The sequence below is a fragment of the Boeremia exigua genome (assembly GCF_020726555.1).
Source record: "Boeremia exigua strain MPI-SDFR-AT-0100 chromosome Unknown C7974scaffold_12, whole genome shotgun sequence".
Taxonomy (NCBI): domain Eukaryota; kingdom Fungi; phylum Ascomycota; class Dothideomycetes; order Pleosporales; family Didymellaceae; genus Boeremia; species Boeremia exigua.
The window spans coordinates 1,205,590-1,222,116 of record NW_025763529.1 but is presented as its reverse complement, the minus strand read 5'-3'; the positions used below and the strand labels follow the sequence as shown (position 1 = coordinate 1,222,116).

The following is a 16,527-nucleotide window of genomic DNA, read 5'->3' as shown; positions in this document are numbered from 1 at the left end:
ACACGAACCATATTCGCTGTTTAACGAAGGCTTTGACGTGACCAGTACACTACTCACCTCTTCATTATGCCCATTTCAACCGACTATCTCCTAGGACCACCAATGATATTGACAACCACCCACTTCTCGATCCTGTTCAGAACTTTCCCATGAACAAGCGTACCACACAGATCCGTCTCTTCCACCCAGTCCCCACCTAACCCTGAATTAGGAACTTGCGTGCAACAAAGCACCCGACCCAAGCCCTCGCACATCCTCGTTTCCCCCTTCCATCTCCGTGAGGCGAGCAGTGAAGTCCAAAAAAGCACGCCCCAGCGTCCAAACAGCCCAAGCGAACCAATCACACGCGCGCGCTGCCCGCGCTAGTGCCGTTTTCACCTGCCCGCTGTGACTCCATCGTGAGCGTGCGAGTTTGGGGTGACCGACTTCTCGGCTAGCGACTCCGTGGACGACTTACTGGCGCGGGAATACTGGGCCCTGGATTTCTGCGCGGTGTACTGGGTCTCTGCATTATTGCGTTGGTGTTTTTTGGATACCGAGTTTCTGAACCTCTGAACTTCTGGACTTCTGGACCGTTGAACTTCTGGATTCTTGCGTACCCCCATCTGGATTTCTGCATATCTGGGTACTGGACTTCTGGGTGCTCCGATACGTTGACTTCTGGACACTTCGAGTTGCACACTTCTGGACACCGACCGCCACCTACTGCCGCCGCGATGCCAACCTACCTCGTGCGCCTAGCGCAGATTCATGAGAGCTTCCGGCTGGCGGAGTTGCATGCGCTAGCTGAGCTCGCGGGGGTCGACAAGGAGATGGAGATCTTGCGGTATGATGATGATGTAGGTTGTCCACCCTCTGTTCTGTTTGCTGTCTGAACTTCATTGTTGTTTCAGCATCGCCTTGTTTGTTAGATATCCTTGTCTGCTCTTCGTTGTTCTGTCTCATTATTTATCGGGGCTGGAAGTTTGAGGGCACTGATGCACTATCACAAGAAGATCGTATGCTTGGGAATGGTGTGATATCTTTGCTATCTTTCCCCGTCCGATCTCGTCTCACACTCTCCCCTCTTCTTTTGTCACTTGCTCATATCGCACAGTCACCCTACTGCCTCATCTCCCTCCCTTCCGACACTGCCGCCACCCAAATCGCCACCCGCGCCATGCTCATCCAAGGTATCTACGAACTCTGGGGCGAAGGCCCCGACTACGCCGCCCTGCACGCCAACATCAAGACCACAACATCTCACCAATGGGACCGCTACGCCAACTCAACCTTCAGCTTCCGCGTCGAGCGCTACCGCGGGCTGCAACCGCCCGCGGCCCAAATCGCCGCCACCATCAACTCGTTCGCGTACCTGGGCTTCAAAGGCAAAGTCCAGATGAAAGACCCCGAAGCCAAGTTCCGCGTCTTCGAGTTCTACACCCTCGACGGCAAGGAGCCCACGTACGTGTACCTGGGCCGCCGCGTCGCCGAGTCCGGCCGCGACGCGAAGAGCACGTACGACCTCAAGAAGCGGCACTACATCAGCACCACCAGCATGGACGCCGAGCTCGCGCTGCTGACGGCCAACATCGCGCTCGCGGGCCCGGGCAAGCTGTTCTACGACCCGTTCATGGGGACCGGCGGGTTCCCGCTGGCGTGCGCGCACTACGGGGCCGTGGTCACGGGGTCCGATATCGACGGGCGCAGTATCCGGGGGTCGGGCGGGAGTGCGCGGCGCGGGCAGACGGGGCCGAAGAACGTGGGCATGAATTTCGAGCAGTATGGCACGCAGGGGCTGTATCTGGGCGGGTTTGTGTCGGATCTGACGAACACGCCGCTGCGGCTGCACGGGCCGGCGGCGGGCGACGGACAGGCGGGCAGAAATGCAGAGGTGGCGCCGTATCTCGACGGCATTGTGTGCGACCCGCCGTACGGGATCCGCGAGGGCCTCAAGGTGCTGGGCACGCGCGACCCGCTGCAGCCCGAAGAGCGCGCAAACCACGCCGCGACGTGGCAGACCGCGGGGTATCTCCCGCCCAAGCGGCCGTACAGTTTCACCGCGCTGCTCGACGACATCCTCGCCTTCGCGGTGCTCACCCTGGTCCCCGGCGGTCGGCTCAGCATGTGGCTCCCGACCGCGAACGACGCAGACGTCGCGCTGATCATCCCTTCGCACCCGTGCCTCGAGCTGAAGAGCGTGTGTGTGCAGCCGTTCAACAAGTGGTCGCGGCGGCTGCTGACGTACCGACGGCTCGCGGACGCGGAGGTGGATCAAGAAGCTCTCGCGGCGCTGAAGGCGGCGCAAAGGGAGTACGAGACGGGGACGCGGGCGAGTGACTTGAACGAGTTCCGGCGCAAGTACTTTGATGGGTTTCGCGGGTTTGAGGATATGAAGAAGGAGTTTGTCCGGATGAAGGTGGATGCGGGGATTAAGCAGGCGGAGGCGGAGGCGGAGGCAGAACTCATTGCGGAGACACAGGAATCGGCGGGGGAGAAGGCGCAGACGGCGAAGCAGGAGGTGGAGGATGCAGTAAAAGCTGAGGAGGCTGCAGCGGCGAAGGCGGAGGAGCTGAATAAGCGTTTTGGAGTTGAGGGGGCGACGTGAGACAGTCAGAAGAGGGTGTTCAGCGGAGTTGTATTGTGCAGCACGACTGGTCTAGTAGGTATACCCATATATTCCAACAAAAAAGCTCCATGTCCGAATCCAATATCCACAGAAAGTATTACGCCGCCATGCTAACTCCGCGGTAGATCACGCACCACATCATCCCCTGAGGTCGGCGCGATAGCATCGTCGAGCTGCTCGGGCGCCTCGGCCGCCAAATCCAACAGCGGTGTTTCTTCATCAGGCTCGTCGCGGGGCCCCTCGACCAGATCTTCGACCGGTAGGCTGTCTTCGGGCGGCAGCATGACATCCTGGAGCTCCTGCGCAGGGCTGTCGATGGTACCGTTCGTCTCGACACTGTCATGCGTCTGTTGCTCGACAGCTGCAGGCCCAACAGCCGTACCATTCACAGCCGCACCATTTGGCCCCAAACCCTTCCTCCTGCCCTCACCAATCCCCAAGTCCCTCACAGCGCGCCTCATACTCTCCAGGCGCGCGCGCTCAGTGACAACCATCCTCCGCGCCAAGTCCCGCAGCGCCTTGCGCCCCATCTCCACCCTACTCTCCTGCCAGCTAGCCAGTTCGCTCGCGACGACCTGCTGCGTGTATCTGAGCTCCCTACCGAGGTCTGCAAACTCGGCTTTGCTCTTGTCCATCTTTTCCTGCGCGTCGCGCTGCACCCTGCTGCGTGCGTCGTCGAGCAGGCCAAGTGGCCAGCGATCTGAGCGCCGCACGGACAGGTCGTGTCGATCAATGGCTTTCTGGGTGCTGGACATGCTGTTTATGAGATTGGATGGCCGGGTGAGCGAGGTCAGGACGGCGGTTATGGTGGAGCTTATGGCGTGCATGCTGTAGTAGAAGCCCGCGATGGGGCTTGCCTCGCTTGCTGCGACTGTCTTGGTGTAGCGCTCGAAAGCGCGGAGATGAGCCGCAGGGAGGAAGGTGAGTGAGTGAACGGCGGTGTTTGAGAGTTTCGCAGCATCGTTGAGGTCGGTGGCCGACATTCGTAGCTTGTTTGTGCGGCGCAGGACGGATTTTGATGCGTGGTGGAGGGACCGTACGTTTTCGCGGGCGTGCTGTACGAAGAGCTCGACTTCACGTACGTCGAAGATTGGCACAAACTCCTCGCGAAGACGCTCGACGCGCAATTCCGCCTTGCGGGCGGAGCGCTGTGCAAGCATCGTCGAGTCAATGTCCGGCACGAGGAAGAACTCCCAGACCATCTCGTGCATCGAGAATGTGGGGTGTCGGAGGAGGATCTTGAGGAAAGAGTCAAGACGGAGCTGCAGGTCGCGCAACACAGATCGAGACGGCCTGGACGGGATGAGGTACGGCGAGGCCATGTTGGCGATGACCGGGAGCCACGACGCTGGGTTCTCCTGAGCAAGCCACTTCCCGAGGTTCTCGAAGTCGTGTGATGACCGGCGACATGTGGTCACGGTAATGCTGCCGTTGGCGTTCGGTGCCCCAGATTTGAGCACTAGTCGAACAGTACCATCTTCCACGAAGAACGACCGAACCACAGTCGTAATGCGTCCGTCAGCACCAGGTTCGTTGGACAGCAGTACCAAATCGTCGATGCGATTGCGAACGTCGTCGTCCTTGGCAAGCTCAACAGCCGTCAATCCACGGGCATCTCTTACTGACAAGTCAACCCTTGGGTCCTGGAACAGCACCCGCACCATATCCGTACGACCGTACTTGCTAGCGACCATCAGTGGTGTGAAGTGCTTGTCGTTGGTAGCATTCGCATCCGAATCGCAGCGGTAGAGCAGCTTGTTTGCGAGCTGGGGGTCGGTGATGATATGCAGCAGACTGTTGCCTTTGCCGTCCACATGCTCATCAAGATGCAGCGGCTGTCCGTCATCTTGTGCATAGGTGGCGGCTAGTAAGCCCTGGTCGACCATAGTGTGGTACTCATCGTGGTCGTAAGATCTGCAAAGTGCGAACACAGGCGTTTGCCCGTTCTTGTCCTTTAGCCGCCAGGGGATGAGGTGTCCGATGCGCTGAATCAGACGGGGTTGGTTGAAGAGATAGTGTGCCATGCATCTCCCCTTCGAATCTTGTTTTGCAAAGTAGGCTGATAGCGCTTCCGGACTGCTACTTGTCTCCAAAATGTATGACAGAAGAGTGTCAGTCGATTTGCTGTGGGCCAACTGCACTGCCAGGCTTAACAGGGTTGTCCCCTCATTGTTGCAGTCCTCAGCCACGAATGTCGGTGTGTAGTAGTCAGTAAGACTCAATAGATACTGCAACGCCTTGTCCTGCTTGCTCTCGATGGCCATCATCAAAACCGACTCGCCGTCCGAGCCTTGTGTCATTACAAGCTTCTCGATAGATGTGTCGCCTTCAATAGCGCTATACCGAGAGTCCATCGTTGTGCGAGATCTGAATGACCGTGCTGAACAGCTTGATGTACTTCGTGTCTCGTAAGAGACCGTCTTCTTCAGTTTCGGTCGCTCCGGTAGCGTTGGTGTCTGAGCACGTTGGAACGGGAAGATGTGTGCCAATGGCCCATCCTCGTCCCTTTCTCTGCTGCCAGAGGGACTACGCCGCCGTCTCCTCCGAGGTTCATAGTCTCCATTCGTTGAGGAGCCAGCTACTGAGTGTAAGTCTGAGAAGCTCGCGAACCGAACCGGGTGGTGCCGCTCCGGCAGTTCGTCATCGCTCGAAGTGTCATCCATGGCTTCGTGGAACGACCGATCTGGCTCGAGAATGCCTTGCATTGTCGCTAGATCGCCTGATTTGGTCGCTTGCCATAGCTTTCGATTCCGCCGGCTCGCCTTTCGCAGGCCGCCCGAGTCGTTCTGTAGATAAGACAACACAGCTTCGAACGTGCTTAACGCGTATCCCATCTCACCGGTCTCTACGTCGTCGATGAAGATGTAGTGGCGCATGTAGGAGAGGCGCGCCTGTAGATGTCGCACAGGGGCGCGTATCACGACAATAAGCAGCAGAGAAACCAGGGTGTCTGCATTGATGGTGAGAAGATGATCGTGCTTCTCTGAGAGTTGCTGTCCGTTCAGTGTAGCCTGGGCTTTGGGATCATTCGCGACAAATGACGCGTCCGGCATTGTGATGTGTTTTGTTACAGCCAAAACAATCTCCAGCATCTCCTGCGGACTCCCGGCGACGCCCATCTTCTTGAACATATCGACAGCTTTGGAGAGGCGTATGGCGAGCTCCTGCTTGCCCTTGCGCCCGTTGCCAATGTCAATGCCAACCTGCGAGATGTCGATATCTTGCATCTGGCGCGTCTGGCGCTCGAGGTCCAGGTCTTCGAGGCGGCGTATGTCGCATATCCGTGCGAAGAGGAGGGTGTGGTGCACCTGCTCGGCGATGTAGCGCTCGATCATGCGCTCCACGATAGGACCGGTAAGGTCTGTCGTCGCGCCCAGCAACGATAGCTGCTGTTTGTCCACCATCTGGAAAAGATCAATGGCGGCCGTCACAGCCGTCTCGAGCGAATTGCGCATGGCGTCTTCCTCGTCGCCAATCTCGAGTGTCGATATGAAGCCATTCGGCCCCTGAGAGGCGCTGCTGTGCATTGACAAGGGGCGCGACCCGGCGGTCTCAACCGACGACACGGATCCGCGCCGTCGAGAACTCTGAGACGACCTCCGCGACCGTGTCGACGGCGTTGGAGGTAGCGGCTTCTCCAGCTCTTGCGCAAACTCTTTGAACAGCCGCTCCAAGCCCGGCTGCATCTGGCGCGCGATCATGGGGAAGTGGTTCAGCAGGTCGCCAAAGGACTTGACCTCCTTCTTGCGCGGCATGGACGAGCTGCTGGCCGCCGACGAGCTCCCTGCAGCGGGAACTGGCGCTTTCTTGACATCTTGTCTGATTGCCAGCGTCGCGGGTATGATGGCCGTGGCCTCGTAGGTGCCGATCAGGGGGCGCGAGATGAAGTAGACGAGCCACGGCTGGGCGTCGAAGGCATCGGGGTAGAATATGGTGTCGCCGAGAAGCTGCGCCTGGTTGAGTGTCTTGAAGCCTGGATTGTGTCAGCAAGAGACGGATGCCGATCAGCGCGCCACGTACCCTTGTTGCTGTAGATGAAGGCATCCTTGACGATCACGGTGCGGCCGTTCGCGGTGGTGAACTGCTTCGCCTTGCCGCGCGTTTCGCGAAAGCTGCTGGTGTCCTTGACTTGGTTGTTGGGGCCCACGCCGCCCGGCACGCGCAGGACATGGCTGGCGAGGAACTCTTCGGAGCCGCTGAGGTCGGCGTAGGCGGTGCCCGAGTCTTTGTCGCGCGCGCTGAGCAGCACGTCGGTCGTGGGGACGAGGAGGACCTGCGGGCGCTTAGTCAGCTCTCGTCCTGGCCGTGGGCGGGCGACGTACGTGGTGCTGGGCGGGCGAGCACTGGCTGGGCAGCGCACTGCGGAAGAAGGCGCGCAGGAAGGGGTTCAGCACGGGAGGCATTCAATCGACATGAACTGGACGCAGGAGGCTCGGGGTGCGAGGCGCATCTGGCCTGGGGACGGGAACCGGACGGCCGGCGAGGAGAGGCAGAGCTGCAATCGTGGATGGGCGGTGCCTGGCGAGCTCGATGCGAAGGTGGCCGGTGGAGCTATGACGTGGGATCGCTGGTTCGGTGATGCGTTGCGTCTGGTCCAGCTTGGGCGAGTCCAACGGCGGCGGCGGCGGTGCGACGGGCGGTACAGCAACAGGGCGACGTGGTGGTGCTGATGCAGAGATACCGGATTAGCTTGTGAAGGTACACACGCACCATCCCTGCCATTTCAGCCAGCCGCCCTTAGCTTTGAGACGGTCCATGACGGCAGCGCCGCGTCTTCCCCGTACCACTCCGCAGAGCCTGAAACACGGCAGCACCGCCGCTGCAGTGCGCCCACCAGCTGCACGTCTGCTGGCACGTATATAGTGCTGCCGTCGCGACCGCTCCGCAATGACATCCTGGCACCACCATCACCTGACCACACAATGGCACGGACAAAGTATACCACACTTGCAATCGATGAGCCAGTCTGGTCGTGCCAGTCGCGCTTTTACTGCTGTATTTTCGTCTCACGTCTGCATCGACTAACTGAACCAGCCTCAAGCCTTCTTGCACAGCTTCCTCCCATAGTCGATCACGTTCCACTTCTCCGTGCCTGGCGTCGTTTGCGTATAGAATACGCCCTTGGGGTCCCACTTCTGCCTGATCTTCAGGAGCCTGGGGTAGTTTGAGCCCCAGTATGCCTCCTGCCAGTCCGGCTCGTATAAATCGCCCTGCCTCGTTAGCCAGGATCCCTGAAATCCACATGTTGTGTACGCGACTCACCTCATTGACATAGCTCGCCCCGTATGGCCCCGCCTCTCTCAACGCCTGGCCCACAACCTCCGTGTTGTACTTCTCCCTCTCCTTCTTGACGCTCCACGGCTCCGTGCCTGTCATAAACACGTTCGTGATGACAAAGGTACTCGCATTGCGCCACTTGGGATGAATCGCATTGTCCACCACCGGCGTGCCCACCCCCGGATTGACAATGTGTCCAATGTTGATTCCTGTGTCTCCGGCCATGAGCAGCGCGTCCGACACCTTCTCGTTGTTCTCCGCGATATCACGCTGCGTGAACAGACGGCCACCGACGATCGATTGGGCCGACGGCGACTCGTCCTCAAACATGTCAATATAGAACTCGAAGAACGTGGGGAACGCACGGAAGTGCGTGTCGTACGGCACTTTTGCCGCGTCGAGCTGCGTGAAAAGAGGCTCGACAGCCGCTTTGAGCTGCGTCAGGCCCATGTTAGGGCCGACGATGGGCGCGACATGCAGGCGGGGTCCAGGGCCCTGCTCGAAGTAGACGAACATGCCGAGATTGCTGAGGTGGTTTGACTGGCCGTTGAAGATTTGGAAACCCGTTCTGAAGAGTGCCGTGTCGTTGGTATGGGTCGAGTTGATGTTGATGGTGACGCCGGCGGTAGGCACTTCAGGGAATGTCTTCACAGTGATGGATGTGACGACTGCGAAGGTACCTGGACCACCTCCCTTCAGTGCCCAGTAGAGGTCCGAGTTCTCTTTGGCATTGGCCGTCACGAACTTTCCTTCGGCTGTGATGGCGTCGAAGGAGAGAACATTATCGGCGCCCATGCCGTAGATGCCGCTCAATGGGCCATGGCCTCCTCCCTGGACGTATCCGCCACCCCAACCAACAGTCTGAAGCTTGTCAGTTTTGCTCAAAATCAGTCGCCATCAGACGTACCGGGCATTCTCCGCCGACAATCACTTGCTTTGGTGACTGCGCAAAAGCATGGCGATACAGCTCACGTCCTTGGACACCAGCGCCCACAACAGCCGCGGAGCCTTTCCAAGCCCCCGGACCGGTGTACTGCTTGATGAACTTGACATCTTTGAAACTGTGAGTGTTCACGACAAGTGCGCCATATCCAGTCGATCGGCCCCTATACTTGTCAGCCTCTTCTCGAACACCTCGTGGCATACTAACATAAAGTCATGTCCCGTATTCCGAATGATAAGCCTCAAGTTTCGCTCTCTTGCGAAATCAACGGCACTCTGGATGTGCTCCTTCTTCGTGGCAAGCACTACATAAACCCCCATAAAGCCGCGCGTACACGGCGTCGTCGGATCCGTGGTCGGGAGACAGGTACTGTTGCTCATAAACGGCCAGAGCTGCGCAATCGGGTGGTCCGTCCTGTCAATATTAGCCTCCTCTCCTCAATCCAACATACGAAGGGGTACAAACATCCACTGCTCGCTTCCACTCATCTTCTGAGTCGCGTCCGCGCACTTCGCTGCATCATACGTGTTAAACGTATAATTCTCAAACCTGTTATGGCACGAAACCGCTGGCGGAAGCGCAAGCTGCAACGCGCCGCCCAGCGTCCTATTGAACGACGTCCACTCTGCGCCCGTCGGCCAGCACGCGTTATCAGCATAGCATTTACACTGATACTGAACGCCGTCCTCGGTCCTTGTCTCACCAACCCACGCCGCACTCGAGCCGCCCAGTATCAGCGCCGCAAACAACGCAATTGCAGAAACCATTGTCATGGGGATAGCAGTCCCGTCACCCCACCGGGTCGTCGTTCTTTATACACACGCCCGCCCCAGCGCACCTAACGCCTTCCAACACACCCGCATCGGAGCGTTCACACCGTCCTTGCCAAGAATGCGTGCATACACCCCTGCGTCCTCGCTCAGCTCGCATTGGGCCATGCAGGGTCTGCAACTCCCGCGCTCGCAGACGTATCGCGCGCCCTGGAATTCCTCCGCACTGTTCCCTCGGCAGATAGACAGCTGTATGCGGCTGCGATATTACTATGTAGGTGTGATGTACCCTTGTCATTGTGAGCCCCGATGCATCATTATTGACCGGCGTGCGCGTGGCCTGAGTCAGCCGTCTGTGGAGGCTTCATATGGAATTTGCCGGCAAAAGACACCGCGGCATTGCAAGTTGAAAAGGGACTGTCGGCTTGAATCGGGTGTGCTATTCTTGCTGGAGTGGGTAGGTGTCGTAGGATCAATACTATTGGCACATTGGGATCGGAGTGTGTATTTGCCGCACCGCACAGATACTGCAGAACATGCTGGGCAGTGTAGAATCTTGGCCGTACGCAAACAATAGTCTTGGCAGTGTTGAGTAGGTACCTATCGCCCAGGCACGTCCAGCCCACCCCTCGTCAGCACAGCCAATCAGACACTCAAACACCAGGTCTAGCAGTTCGGCAGTCGATTCTTCATACATACCGGGCTAGGTACTTGGACATCAGACCCACGTTTTACCAAATGTTTGTGGTCGTGCCTTGCAGTATCGCGGGAGGTATTGCACAGACTCGCAGCCGAACCGTTCTCGCCCCAGTTGATTAATACATATGGGGTGTTAGCGGCGGGGAGGGCGGCCTGACGGGCTGGGGTGGAGCGGCGGGGGCGGAGGCGGGACGACGCGGATGCTGGAAACTGTGGCGAGGAGAAGTGCAGCGGGTGTAATGCTCGCTGCTAGACTGTTAATGATTACCTACTATCTCCCCTTTGTCGTGAAGAAAAGTGAACTGTCAGCTGTGTGAAGAGATAAAGATTTTGGCCTGTGCCCCGGCCGCACTCGGGCATAACCATTCTCTCACCTGGCGATGTAGTAATCATTGTACACGGATACGGAGCCGGGCGATGCAGGGTCCATAATCCCCAGGGACCAGACAAGCAGGCGCTACACATACTCGCCACAACCAGGTTTACTAGATCTTATGAGTCGCCGGATTAGCTAGATCGCCATAATCATGACAGGATCTCGCTCGCTATAGGACCATGCTCGTCCGACCTGACTAGATTAGACCAGACCAGACCAGGCCACACCAGAAGGCCAAGGCTCAAGTTAGGGTATAATCTATATGTGTAAGCAAAGAGGCTGAAGATGCGTTGTCTTTCCCATCGTTTTCTCCGGAGAAGTGCCGATCTTCTCGCCATTTTTTGCCCATAGCGTCTCGATGTTGTTCATCGAGTGAAAGTGGAAGAATCAGAGTGATTAGTATAGAGATCGTTGAAAGTTTCTGCTCTTGTGATTAGTTTATAAGAGTGGTACGGTTGATAGCTGAGCCTGTGTCGCCGTGGAGATAGTAGAACAATGTGTCTGAATCGCCTTAGTGGAGTATCTATAATACTCAGCACTCTTTCACCTTCCTTACCAGTGGAACCTCCCTAGTACCACTACCACACACTCTCCCGGCAGTCCATGAATCGTGCATGTCACTGAATGAGCACGTCAAGCCTTCCCTAGTCTAGCTGAGGGGGCATGCAGCGACTGGTTTCCGCGATGGACAGGAAGTGAGCCCGATGTTCAATACCCAAGGCGAGGCAAAGAAACATTCTATCCGTGTGTTATCCATAGCTGCAGCACTCGCCTACCACCCATTACAAGGCAAGACTCGGAGGTGAAATCGTTGAACACTGCTTCCTAAGGTGTCTTGTTCTTGCGCCGAACCCACGTTTCGCTCAGCAACAATTGAAGCGATGGCAGAATCCAGCGCGAACACGACGGTCAGTACGCTGACCAGTACTGTTTGGCAATGCCCTGGGATGATGATGTCCATGCTGGACATAGAGGTTGTAAAGAGTAGCGGCGAAACCATGTATTACACCGTATGAGCAATCCACAGCATCTAGTGGCGTAGGTACTCACGACAGTCGTTGAGGTCAGGGTACCGATACCTTCGCCCTGCGCGGTTGCGGCGTTGGTCTGCTTCTCGATGATGGTGGCTTGGGCATGGTTGAGGCTGGTGACGGTGTGGATATGTGTCACGTTGACGGGCCGTCTACAGGATGATTTTGGTGGTGCTGATAGTATAATCAGTTCGGTGGTTTTCGTCAGTCCTCCGGAAACGGCTGGTGGGGCGCTCGGTCAAGGAAGGCGCAATATAAGGGAAGGTGCAAGAAGTCAGGCGACGCGCCCTTTTCCGGTTCCAATCTGAATCACTTCCTCTTCGTCTCAAGACGTCTATGTAGGCGAAGAAGCCCAAGATCGCATTCGTGAGCATTCCTTGAGTACGGGAGGATCACTATATAGCGCAAGGAGTGACGTTGTAAATTGACGCATGAGGCTTTCACATGCAGGGCCAAGTCGGGTGGCTCGCTTGCATGTACTGGTGGGTAGCTGCAGATGGTGGAGAATACCTGTCTCCGCATGACAGCAACGCTCGAACACCCGATACGACGATGCAGTCGCAAGTTCCACAGAGTAGCACGTGCGATCTACGGCGAGACCTTTTCGAGGTGAGCCCGTTATTGATGGACTGTTGAGCGTTGATTGATGCATGAAGGAGTCTCAGATATGTTTCGATCTGAAGCTGCAAAGACCGCCGACAGTCCCAAACCATGACCATGTGCAACGAGGTTCAATGGTGTGGTATTGCGTGAGTTATCAAGCCTATTATTGGAGCTGTAGACTGACATGTGTTGACAGTGCACATGTGGAGACGGACCAATGGAAACATCATACATTTCATCTTGCCACAGCTGCCAGCATCTCATGTATTCGAATTGCAGCGTGGAATCGGTGGACGAATGTGTATCGAGCTCAGAGCTAGGGCGCACTTGTTTGACCATATCCGTCGGTCGATGGTGAGAAGGAATCTCTTTGACTTAGTAGTGCCATCATCGTTATACTTGCAAACACGGCCAGTGCGGTTCGCAAGGACTTTAGTGCGTAATTGACAAGGAGAACCGTAGAGTGTCTTGTGCTGCAGTAATGCTCAACTTGCTTGTGTACATACCAGTACCTGTACAATATCTATACACATTGCCCAACCAATGCAAATGCTCCCTTGTGTTGTACAATACAAACTCTTACTCTTTCTTCTCCTCGCCCTCGGTCTTCTCCTCCTCTTTCTTAGGGTTCTCCTTCTCGTCCATATCCATCCGTCTGCTCTCGACTGTGAAGTACAGGCTTCTACTCGCGCCCTCCAGCGCACTTGTAATGCTACCGCCAATACCCTGGAGCATCTGGACAAGCGATGCGCGCAGGCCGTCGATACCACCAGGGATGCTGCCAACCCACTTCGTGCCCTCAATGTCGAAGATCTTGCCCTCGACTCGCGCACCAAGCAGCATCAGCTTCTGCAAGCCAGTCTGTACGGAGAGCTCGTAGTAGTCGGGGTTCGCCTTGCGTTTTGGCGCAGGGAAGGCGGGCGCCATGGGCGAGAGAATGGAGATGACGGTCTTGAGATGTTGCGGCGACACGGTGGGGAATGTGACGAGAGCGAGGGGTCCAGAGAGCAGGGGCTCGAGGTCGTGCTTGAGTTTCTTGTTGCTGGCGACTTCGTAGGCGTGTCTCGAGAGACCGTGTGTGAAACGTTCATCGTCGACCTTGTTGCCGGTCAAGGGTATGCGGGCGCTCGTTGGTGTGCGAGGATCGGTGGGGTGGTCGGTGGGAAGTTCTGAGGGCTTGAAGAATTCGACAACCTTCAGCGCGCTGGCGAAGATGTTGGTCTGAATCACTTGGAACTTGATCTGGTCGGCGATGGGTTCATGGCCGGCAGCGACGCGCTCGGCATCGATCTTGCGCAGAGCAACTGCCAATTCCCTCCTTATGCTCATCCATTCTACAGCCTTGACGTTGTTGTGTTGGAAGATAAGCATGAGCGGCGACGACTTGAGCAGCGACTGGTATTGCCTGTGCAACTGCGTCTTGCGCTCTTCGGGGCGCTTGTGGGAAGGAGGCTGTGTCGCGGGGTAGAGAACGATTGGCGCTGCCGGTCGGTCACCTCTTTCGAAAGCAGGCGCAGGGACTGGCTTCACCTGTGCCACCGATGCATAGCTGGCGGTCGCAACTCGAGAGACGGGGGTGGTGGAGCCCGGTGTGCGGAGGCGAAGGGCCCGCGGCCTGATGTGTATTCTCGGAGGCATGCTAGACAATGTCAGATATAATCCAGGGTAGCAATGTATGTGTACAGTTGGCGTAGACTTACGTGATGTGTGGTTGCGGCGCAATCGTGACATCGCCCGCTCAATCGAAAGATTTCCAGAGCGCGCTTTGGAAATCGTCCGTGCACATCCTCGACACGTCCGGCAGCCCACCCGATGCTCATCAACGGCATCTTCACAGTTTCTGATAGCGCACTTTACCAATTACTCTAATCCTTGGGGGTGTACGAGTTTGCTTTGCTGTTCCAGTGATTGTACGACCAATTCTCAATGGCGTTGCATCTATTGAGAGCTGCACCTCGAGCGCGTGTGCTAAGTCCATCCATATGGAGTAACGGAGGTGCAAGATGCATATCGGTAAGCTCCGAATAATGTTCGAACGACATTTTACACAGTCATGATACGAATAACTAATACAAAGTAGACTGACCGAAGAAATCGACTGTCAAAATTCTGGACTCCAACCGGAGGCTTGAACGCCCAAGATGGAGAGCAAGATGAATCACATGCTCTGCTGGTCCGTGGCGGCTACCTCAGACAAGCTCACTCTGGAGTTTTCCATCTTCTACCACTAGGTTTGCGTGTTCAGAACAAACTGGAGGCTCTCATCGACAAACACATGGAATCAATTGGCGCATCGAAAACATCACTATCCTCAATCAGCACAGAGGAGCTATGGAAACAGTCTGGACGCTACTCATCCAACTCAGAACTTCTTCGACTTAAGGATCGCAAAGACTCTGGCTTCCTATTATCGCCTACCCATGAGGAGGAGATCACGTCTCTGGTAGCCTCGATGGTCCACTCCTACAAGGATCTTCCACTCAGACTCTATCAGACAGGTCGCAAGTACCGCGACGAACGACGACCAAGACAAGGCCTTCTCCGTGCAAAGGAGTTTATGATGAAGGATCTCTACACCTTTGACTCGACGGTTGAAGCTGGACTTGAGACCTACAAGTCTGTCCGTGAAGCGTACAAAAACCTCTTCGACGAACTCAAACTCCCCTACCTTGTCGCAGACGCCGACTCAGGCAACATGGGCGGCAAGCTAAGCCACGAATACCACTTCGCCTCCCCTAAAGGCGAAGACAACGTCTGGTCCTGCTCCTCGTGCTCATACGTCGCCAATGAAGAACTAGTCGAGAAAAAGACCTCCGACGTCTCATCCGACAACCCTCTCACATTCACCGGCATCAGCGTAGACCGCAAGACCGCCATCACAATCACCATCCCGCGACCTGCAGACCTCGCACCCTCCGCCGCCCCAACCTGGGACCAAATCTCCGCACACGCAAATCTACATGCCCTCAAGAAAGCTACCCCCTCCCCCACAGAACTCGACACCGGCATTGAATCCGCAACCCTCACCACCCTCCTTCCCAACACCACCTCCCAACTCACCATCACCGACCGCGCCCTCTCCTCCGCCCCGGACGCCCTAGATCTAACCCCCACGCACGACGGCGCCGCCTGTCCACACTGCGCATCCGGCACCCTGAGCACCCAGAAAGCCATCGAAGTAGCCCACACCTTCCACCTGGGCACACGCTACTCCGAGCCCCTCAACGCCGTGGTCTCGCTCCCCTCGGCATCTAAAGACACCCAGTGGGTGCCCATGCAGATGGGCTGCCACGGCATCGGCGTGTCGCGACTGATCGGAGCGATCGCGTCGCTGCTCGCAGACGGCACGGGACTGCAGTGGCCACGCGCAGTGGCGCCGTTCGAGGTCGCGGTTGTGGCGGGGCCGCAGGGCAGCGAGGCGGAGAGCGAGAGCGTGTACGATGTGCTGCGTGCGGGCGAGGGGGATGTGGTGCTGGATGATCGCGCGAAGGGGCTGGGGTGGAAGTTGAAGGATGCGGATCTGATTGGGTATCCGGTTGTAGTGGTGATGGGGCGGGGCTGGAAGGACCGTAGGGTGCTGGAAGTGCAGTGTCGTAGACTAGGGGTCAAGAAGGATGTCGAGCTTTCTGCATTGAAGGAGGAGGTGGAAGCGCTGCTGGGGCAGTTGTAGGTTTGCTGGTGTGTATCAATATGTACATCTCTGTATTATAGTCAGGAGGAAGCATATCAAAGCTGTCTTATCGTTGGCGATTTGTTGAGATCCCTACAACTATCGGACAGATCGCGTGATCGGCTACGTACTGTACCAAGGTAGCAATAGACAAGTCACTTGTAATCATTGTTACCCTGCAGGACGTCAAACCAGATGTCTCAACTAGCCAGTCAGAGGCCTTCACTTGGTGGAAGAGGGGAGAGTCCGCACGTTCTCACAAGCACCAATATGAACACTGTAGCAAAGGCCCCAATGTGTAGTAATTTTACTTTTGATTCATTTTGTATCTGGACTCGTATCGTGTCGAAATCCACGGGTATCATGAGGGACGATCTCCCAAATATGCACAAGCACCGTATCATCTCAAGGCGACTGACTAAGATCAGGCCAAGGAGCGGGCTAAAAGCAATCGCACCGAAAGCTGACGAATTCGAGGTTGATGGAAAAAAACAATATCGCGACAAGTAATCGATCTGCTGACGCCAATGTACCCATATGTGTTTGTAGG

At 56.6% G+C, this 16,527-nt stretch overlaps 6 protein-coding genes across 6 annotated transcripts; 3 read left to right on the top strand and 3 right to left on the bottom strand.

The window, feature by feature from the left end:
• Positions 1–408: 408 nt before the first annotated feature.
• C7974DRAFT_344247 (tRNA guanosine-2'-O-methyltransferase-like protein TRM11) lies at positions 409–2,590 on the top strand (the record flags this gene model as incomplete). The annotated part of the gene is made up of 2 exons (XM_046139335.1): positions 409–839; positions 1,097–2,590. Exons 1-2 carry the CDS (start codon positions 717–719, stop codon positions 2,585–2,587), a joined length of 1,614 nt encoding a protein of 537 aa, XP_045992892.1. The 5' UTR covers positions 409–716.
• A 62-nt stretch (positions 2,591–2,652) lies between these two features.
• Positions 2,653–7,327, bottom strand: C7974DRAFT_61789 (uncharacterized protein). The gene is made up of 3 exons (XM_046146971.1): positions 6,931–7,327; positions 6,629–6,881; positions 2,653–6,581 (listed from the first exon to the last, which is right to left on the bottom strand). Exons 1-3 carry the CDS (start codon positions 7,009–7,011, stop codon positions 2,719–2,721), a joined length of 4,197 nt encoding a protein of 1,398 aa, XP_045992891.1. The 5' UTR covers positions 7,012–7,327; the 3' UTR covers positions 2,653–2,718.
• C7974DRAFT_61788 (uncharacterized protein) lies at positions 7,328–9,838 on the bottom strand. The gene is made up of 5 exons (XM_046146970.1): positions 9,294–9,838; positions 9,036–9,242; positions 8,793–8,991; positions 7,871–8,746; positions 7,328–7,818 (listed from the first exon to the last, which is right to left on the bottom strand). Exons 1-5 carry the CDS (start codon positions 9,599–9,601, stop codon positions 7,645–7,647), a joined length of 1,764 nt encoding a protein of 587 aa, XP_045992890.1. The 5' UTR covers positions 9,602–9,838; the 3' UTR covers positions 7,328–7,644.
• A 2,073-nt stretch (positions 9,839–11,911) lies between these two features.
• C7974DRAFT_61809 (uncharacterized protein) lies at positions 11,912–12,776 on the top strand. Its single transcript, XM_046146973.1, has 3 exons — positions 11,912–12,313; positions 12,361–12,453; positions 12,504–12,776. The coding sequence occupies exons 1-3, from the start codon at positions 12,149–12,151 to the stop codon at positions 12,663–12,665; spliced, it is 420 nt and encodes a 139-aa protein (XP_045992889.1). The 5' UTR covers positions 11,912–12,148; the 3' UTR covers positions 12,666–12,776.
• C7974DRAFT_61792 (uncharacterized protein) lies at positions 12,767–14,036 on the bottom strand. Its single transcript, XM_046146972.1, has 2 exons — positions 14,008–14,036; positions 12,767–13,946 (listed from the first exon to the last, which is right to left on the bottom strand). The coding sequence occupies exon 2, from the start codon at positions 13,943–13,945 to the stop codon at positions 12,887–12,889; it is 1,059 nt and encodes a 352-aa protein (XP_045992888.1). The 5' UTR covers position 13,946; positions 14,008–14,036; the 3' UTR covers positions 12,767–12,886.
• Positions 14,037–14,137: 101 nt separating this feature from the next.
• On the top strand, positions 14,138–16,254 carry C7974DRAFT_403566 (prolyl-tRNA synthetase-like protein). Its single transcript, XM_046142855.1, has 3 exons — positions 14,138–14,320; positions 14,388–16,176; positions 16,230–16,254. The coding sequence occupies exons 1-2, from the start codon at positions 14,234–14,236 to the stop codon at positions 15,975–15,977; spliced, it is 1,677 nt and encodes a 558-aa protein (XP_045992887.1). The 5' UTR covers positions 14,138–14,233; the 3' UTR covers positions 15,978–16,176; positions 16,230–16,254.
• Positions 16,255–16,527: the final 273 nt, after the last annotated feature.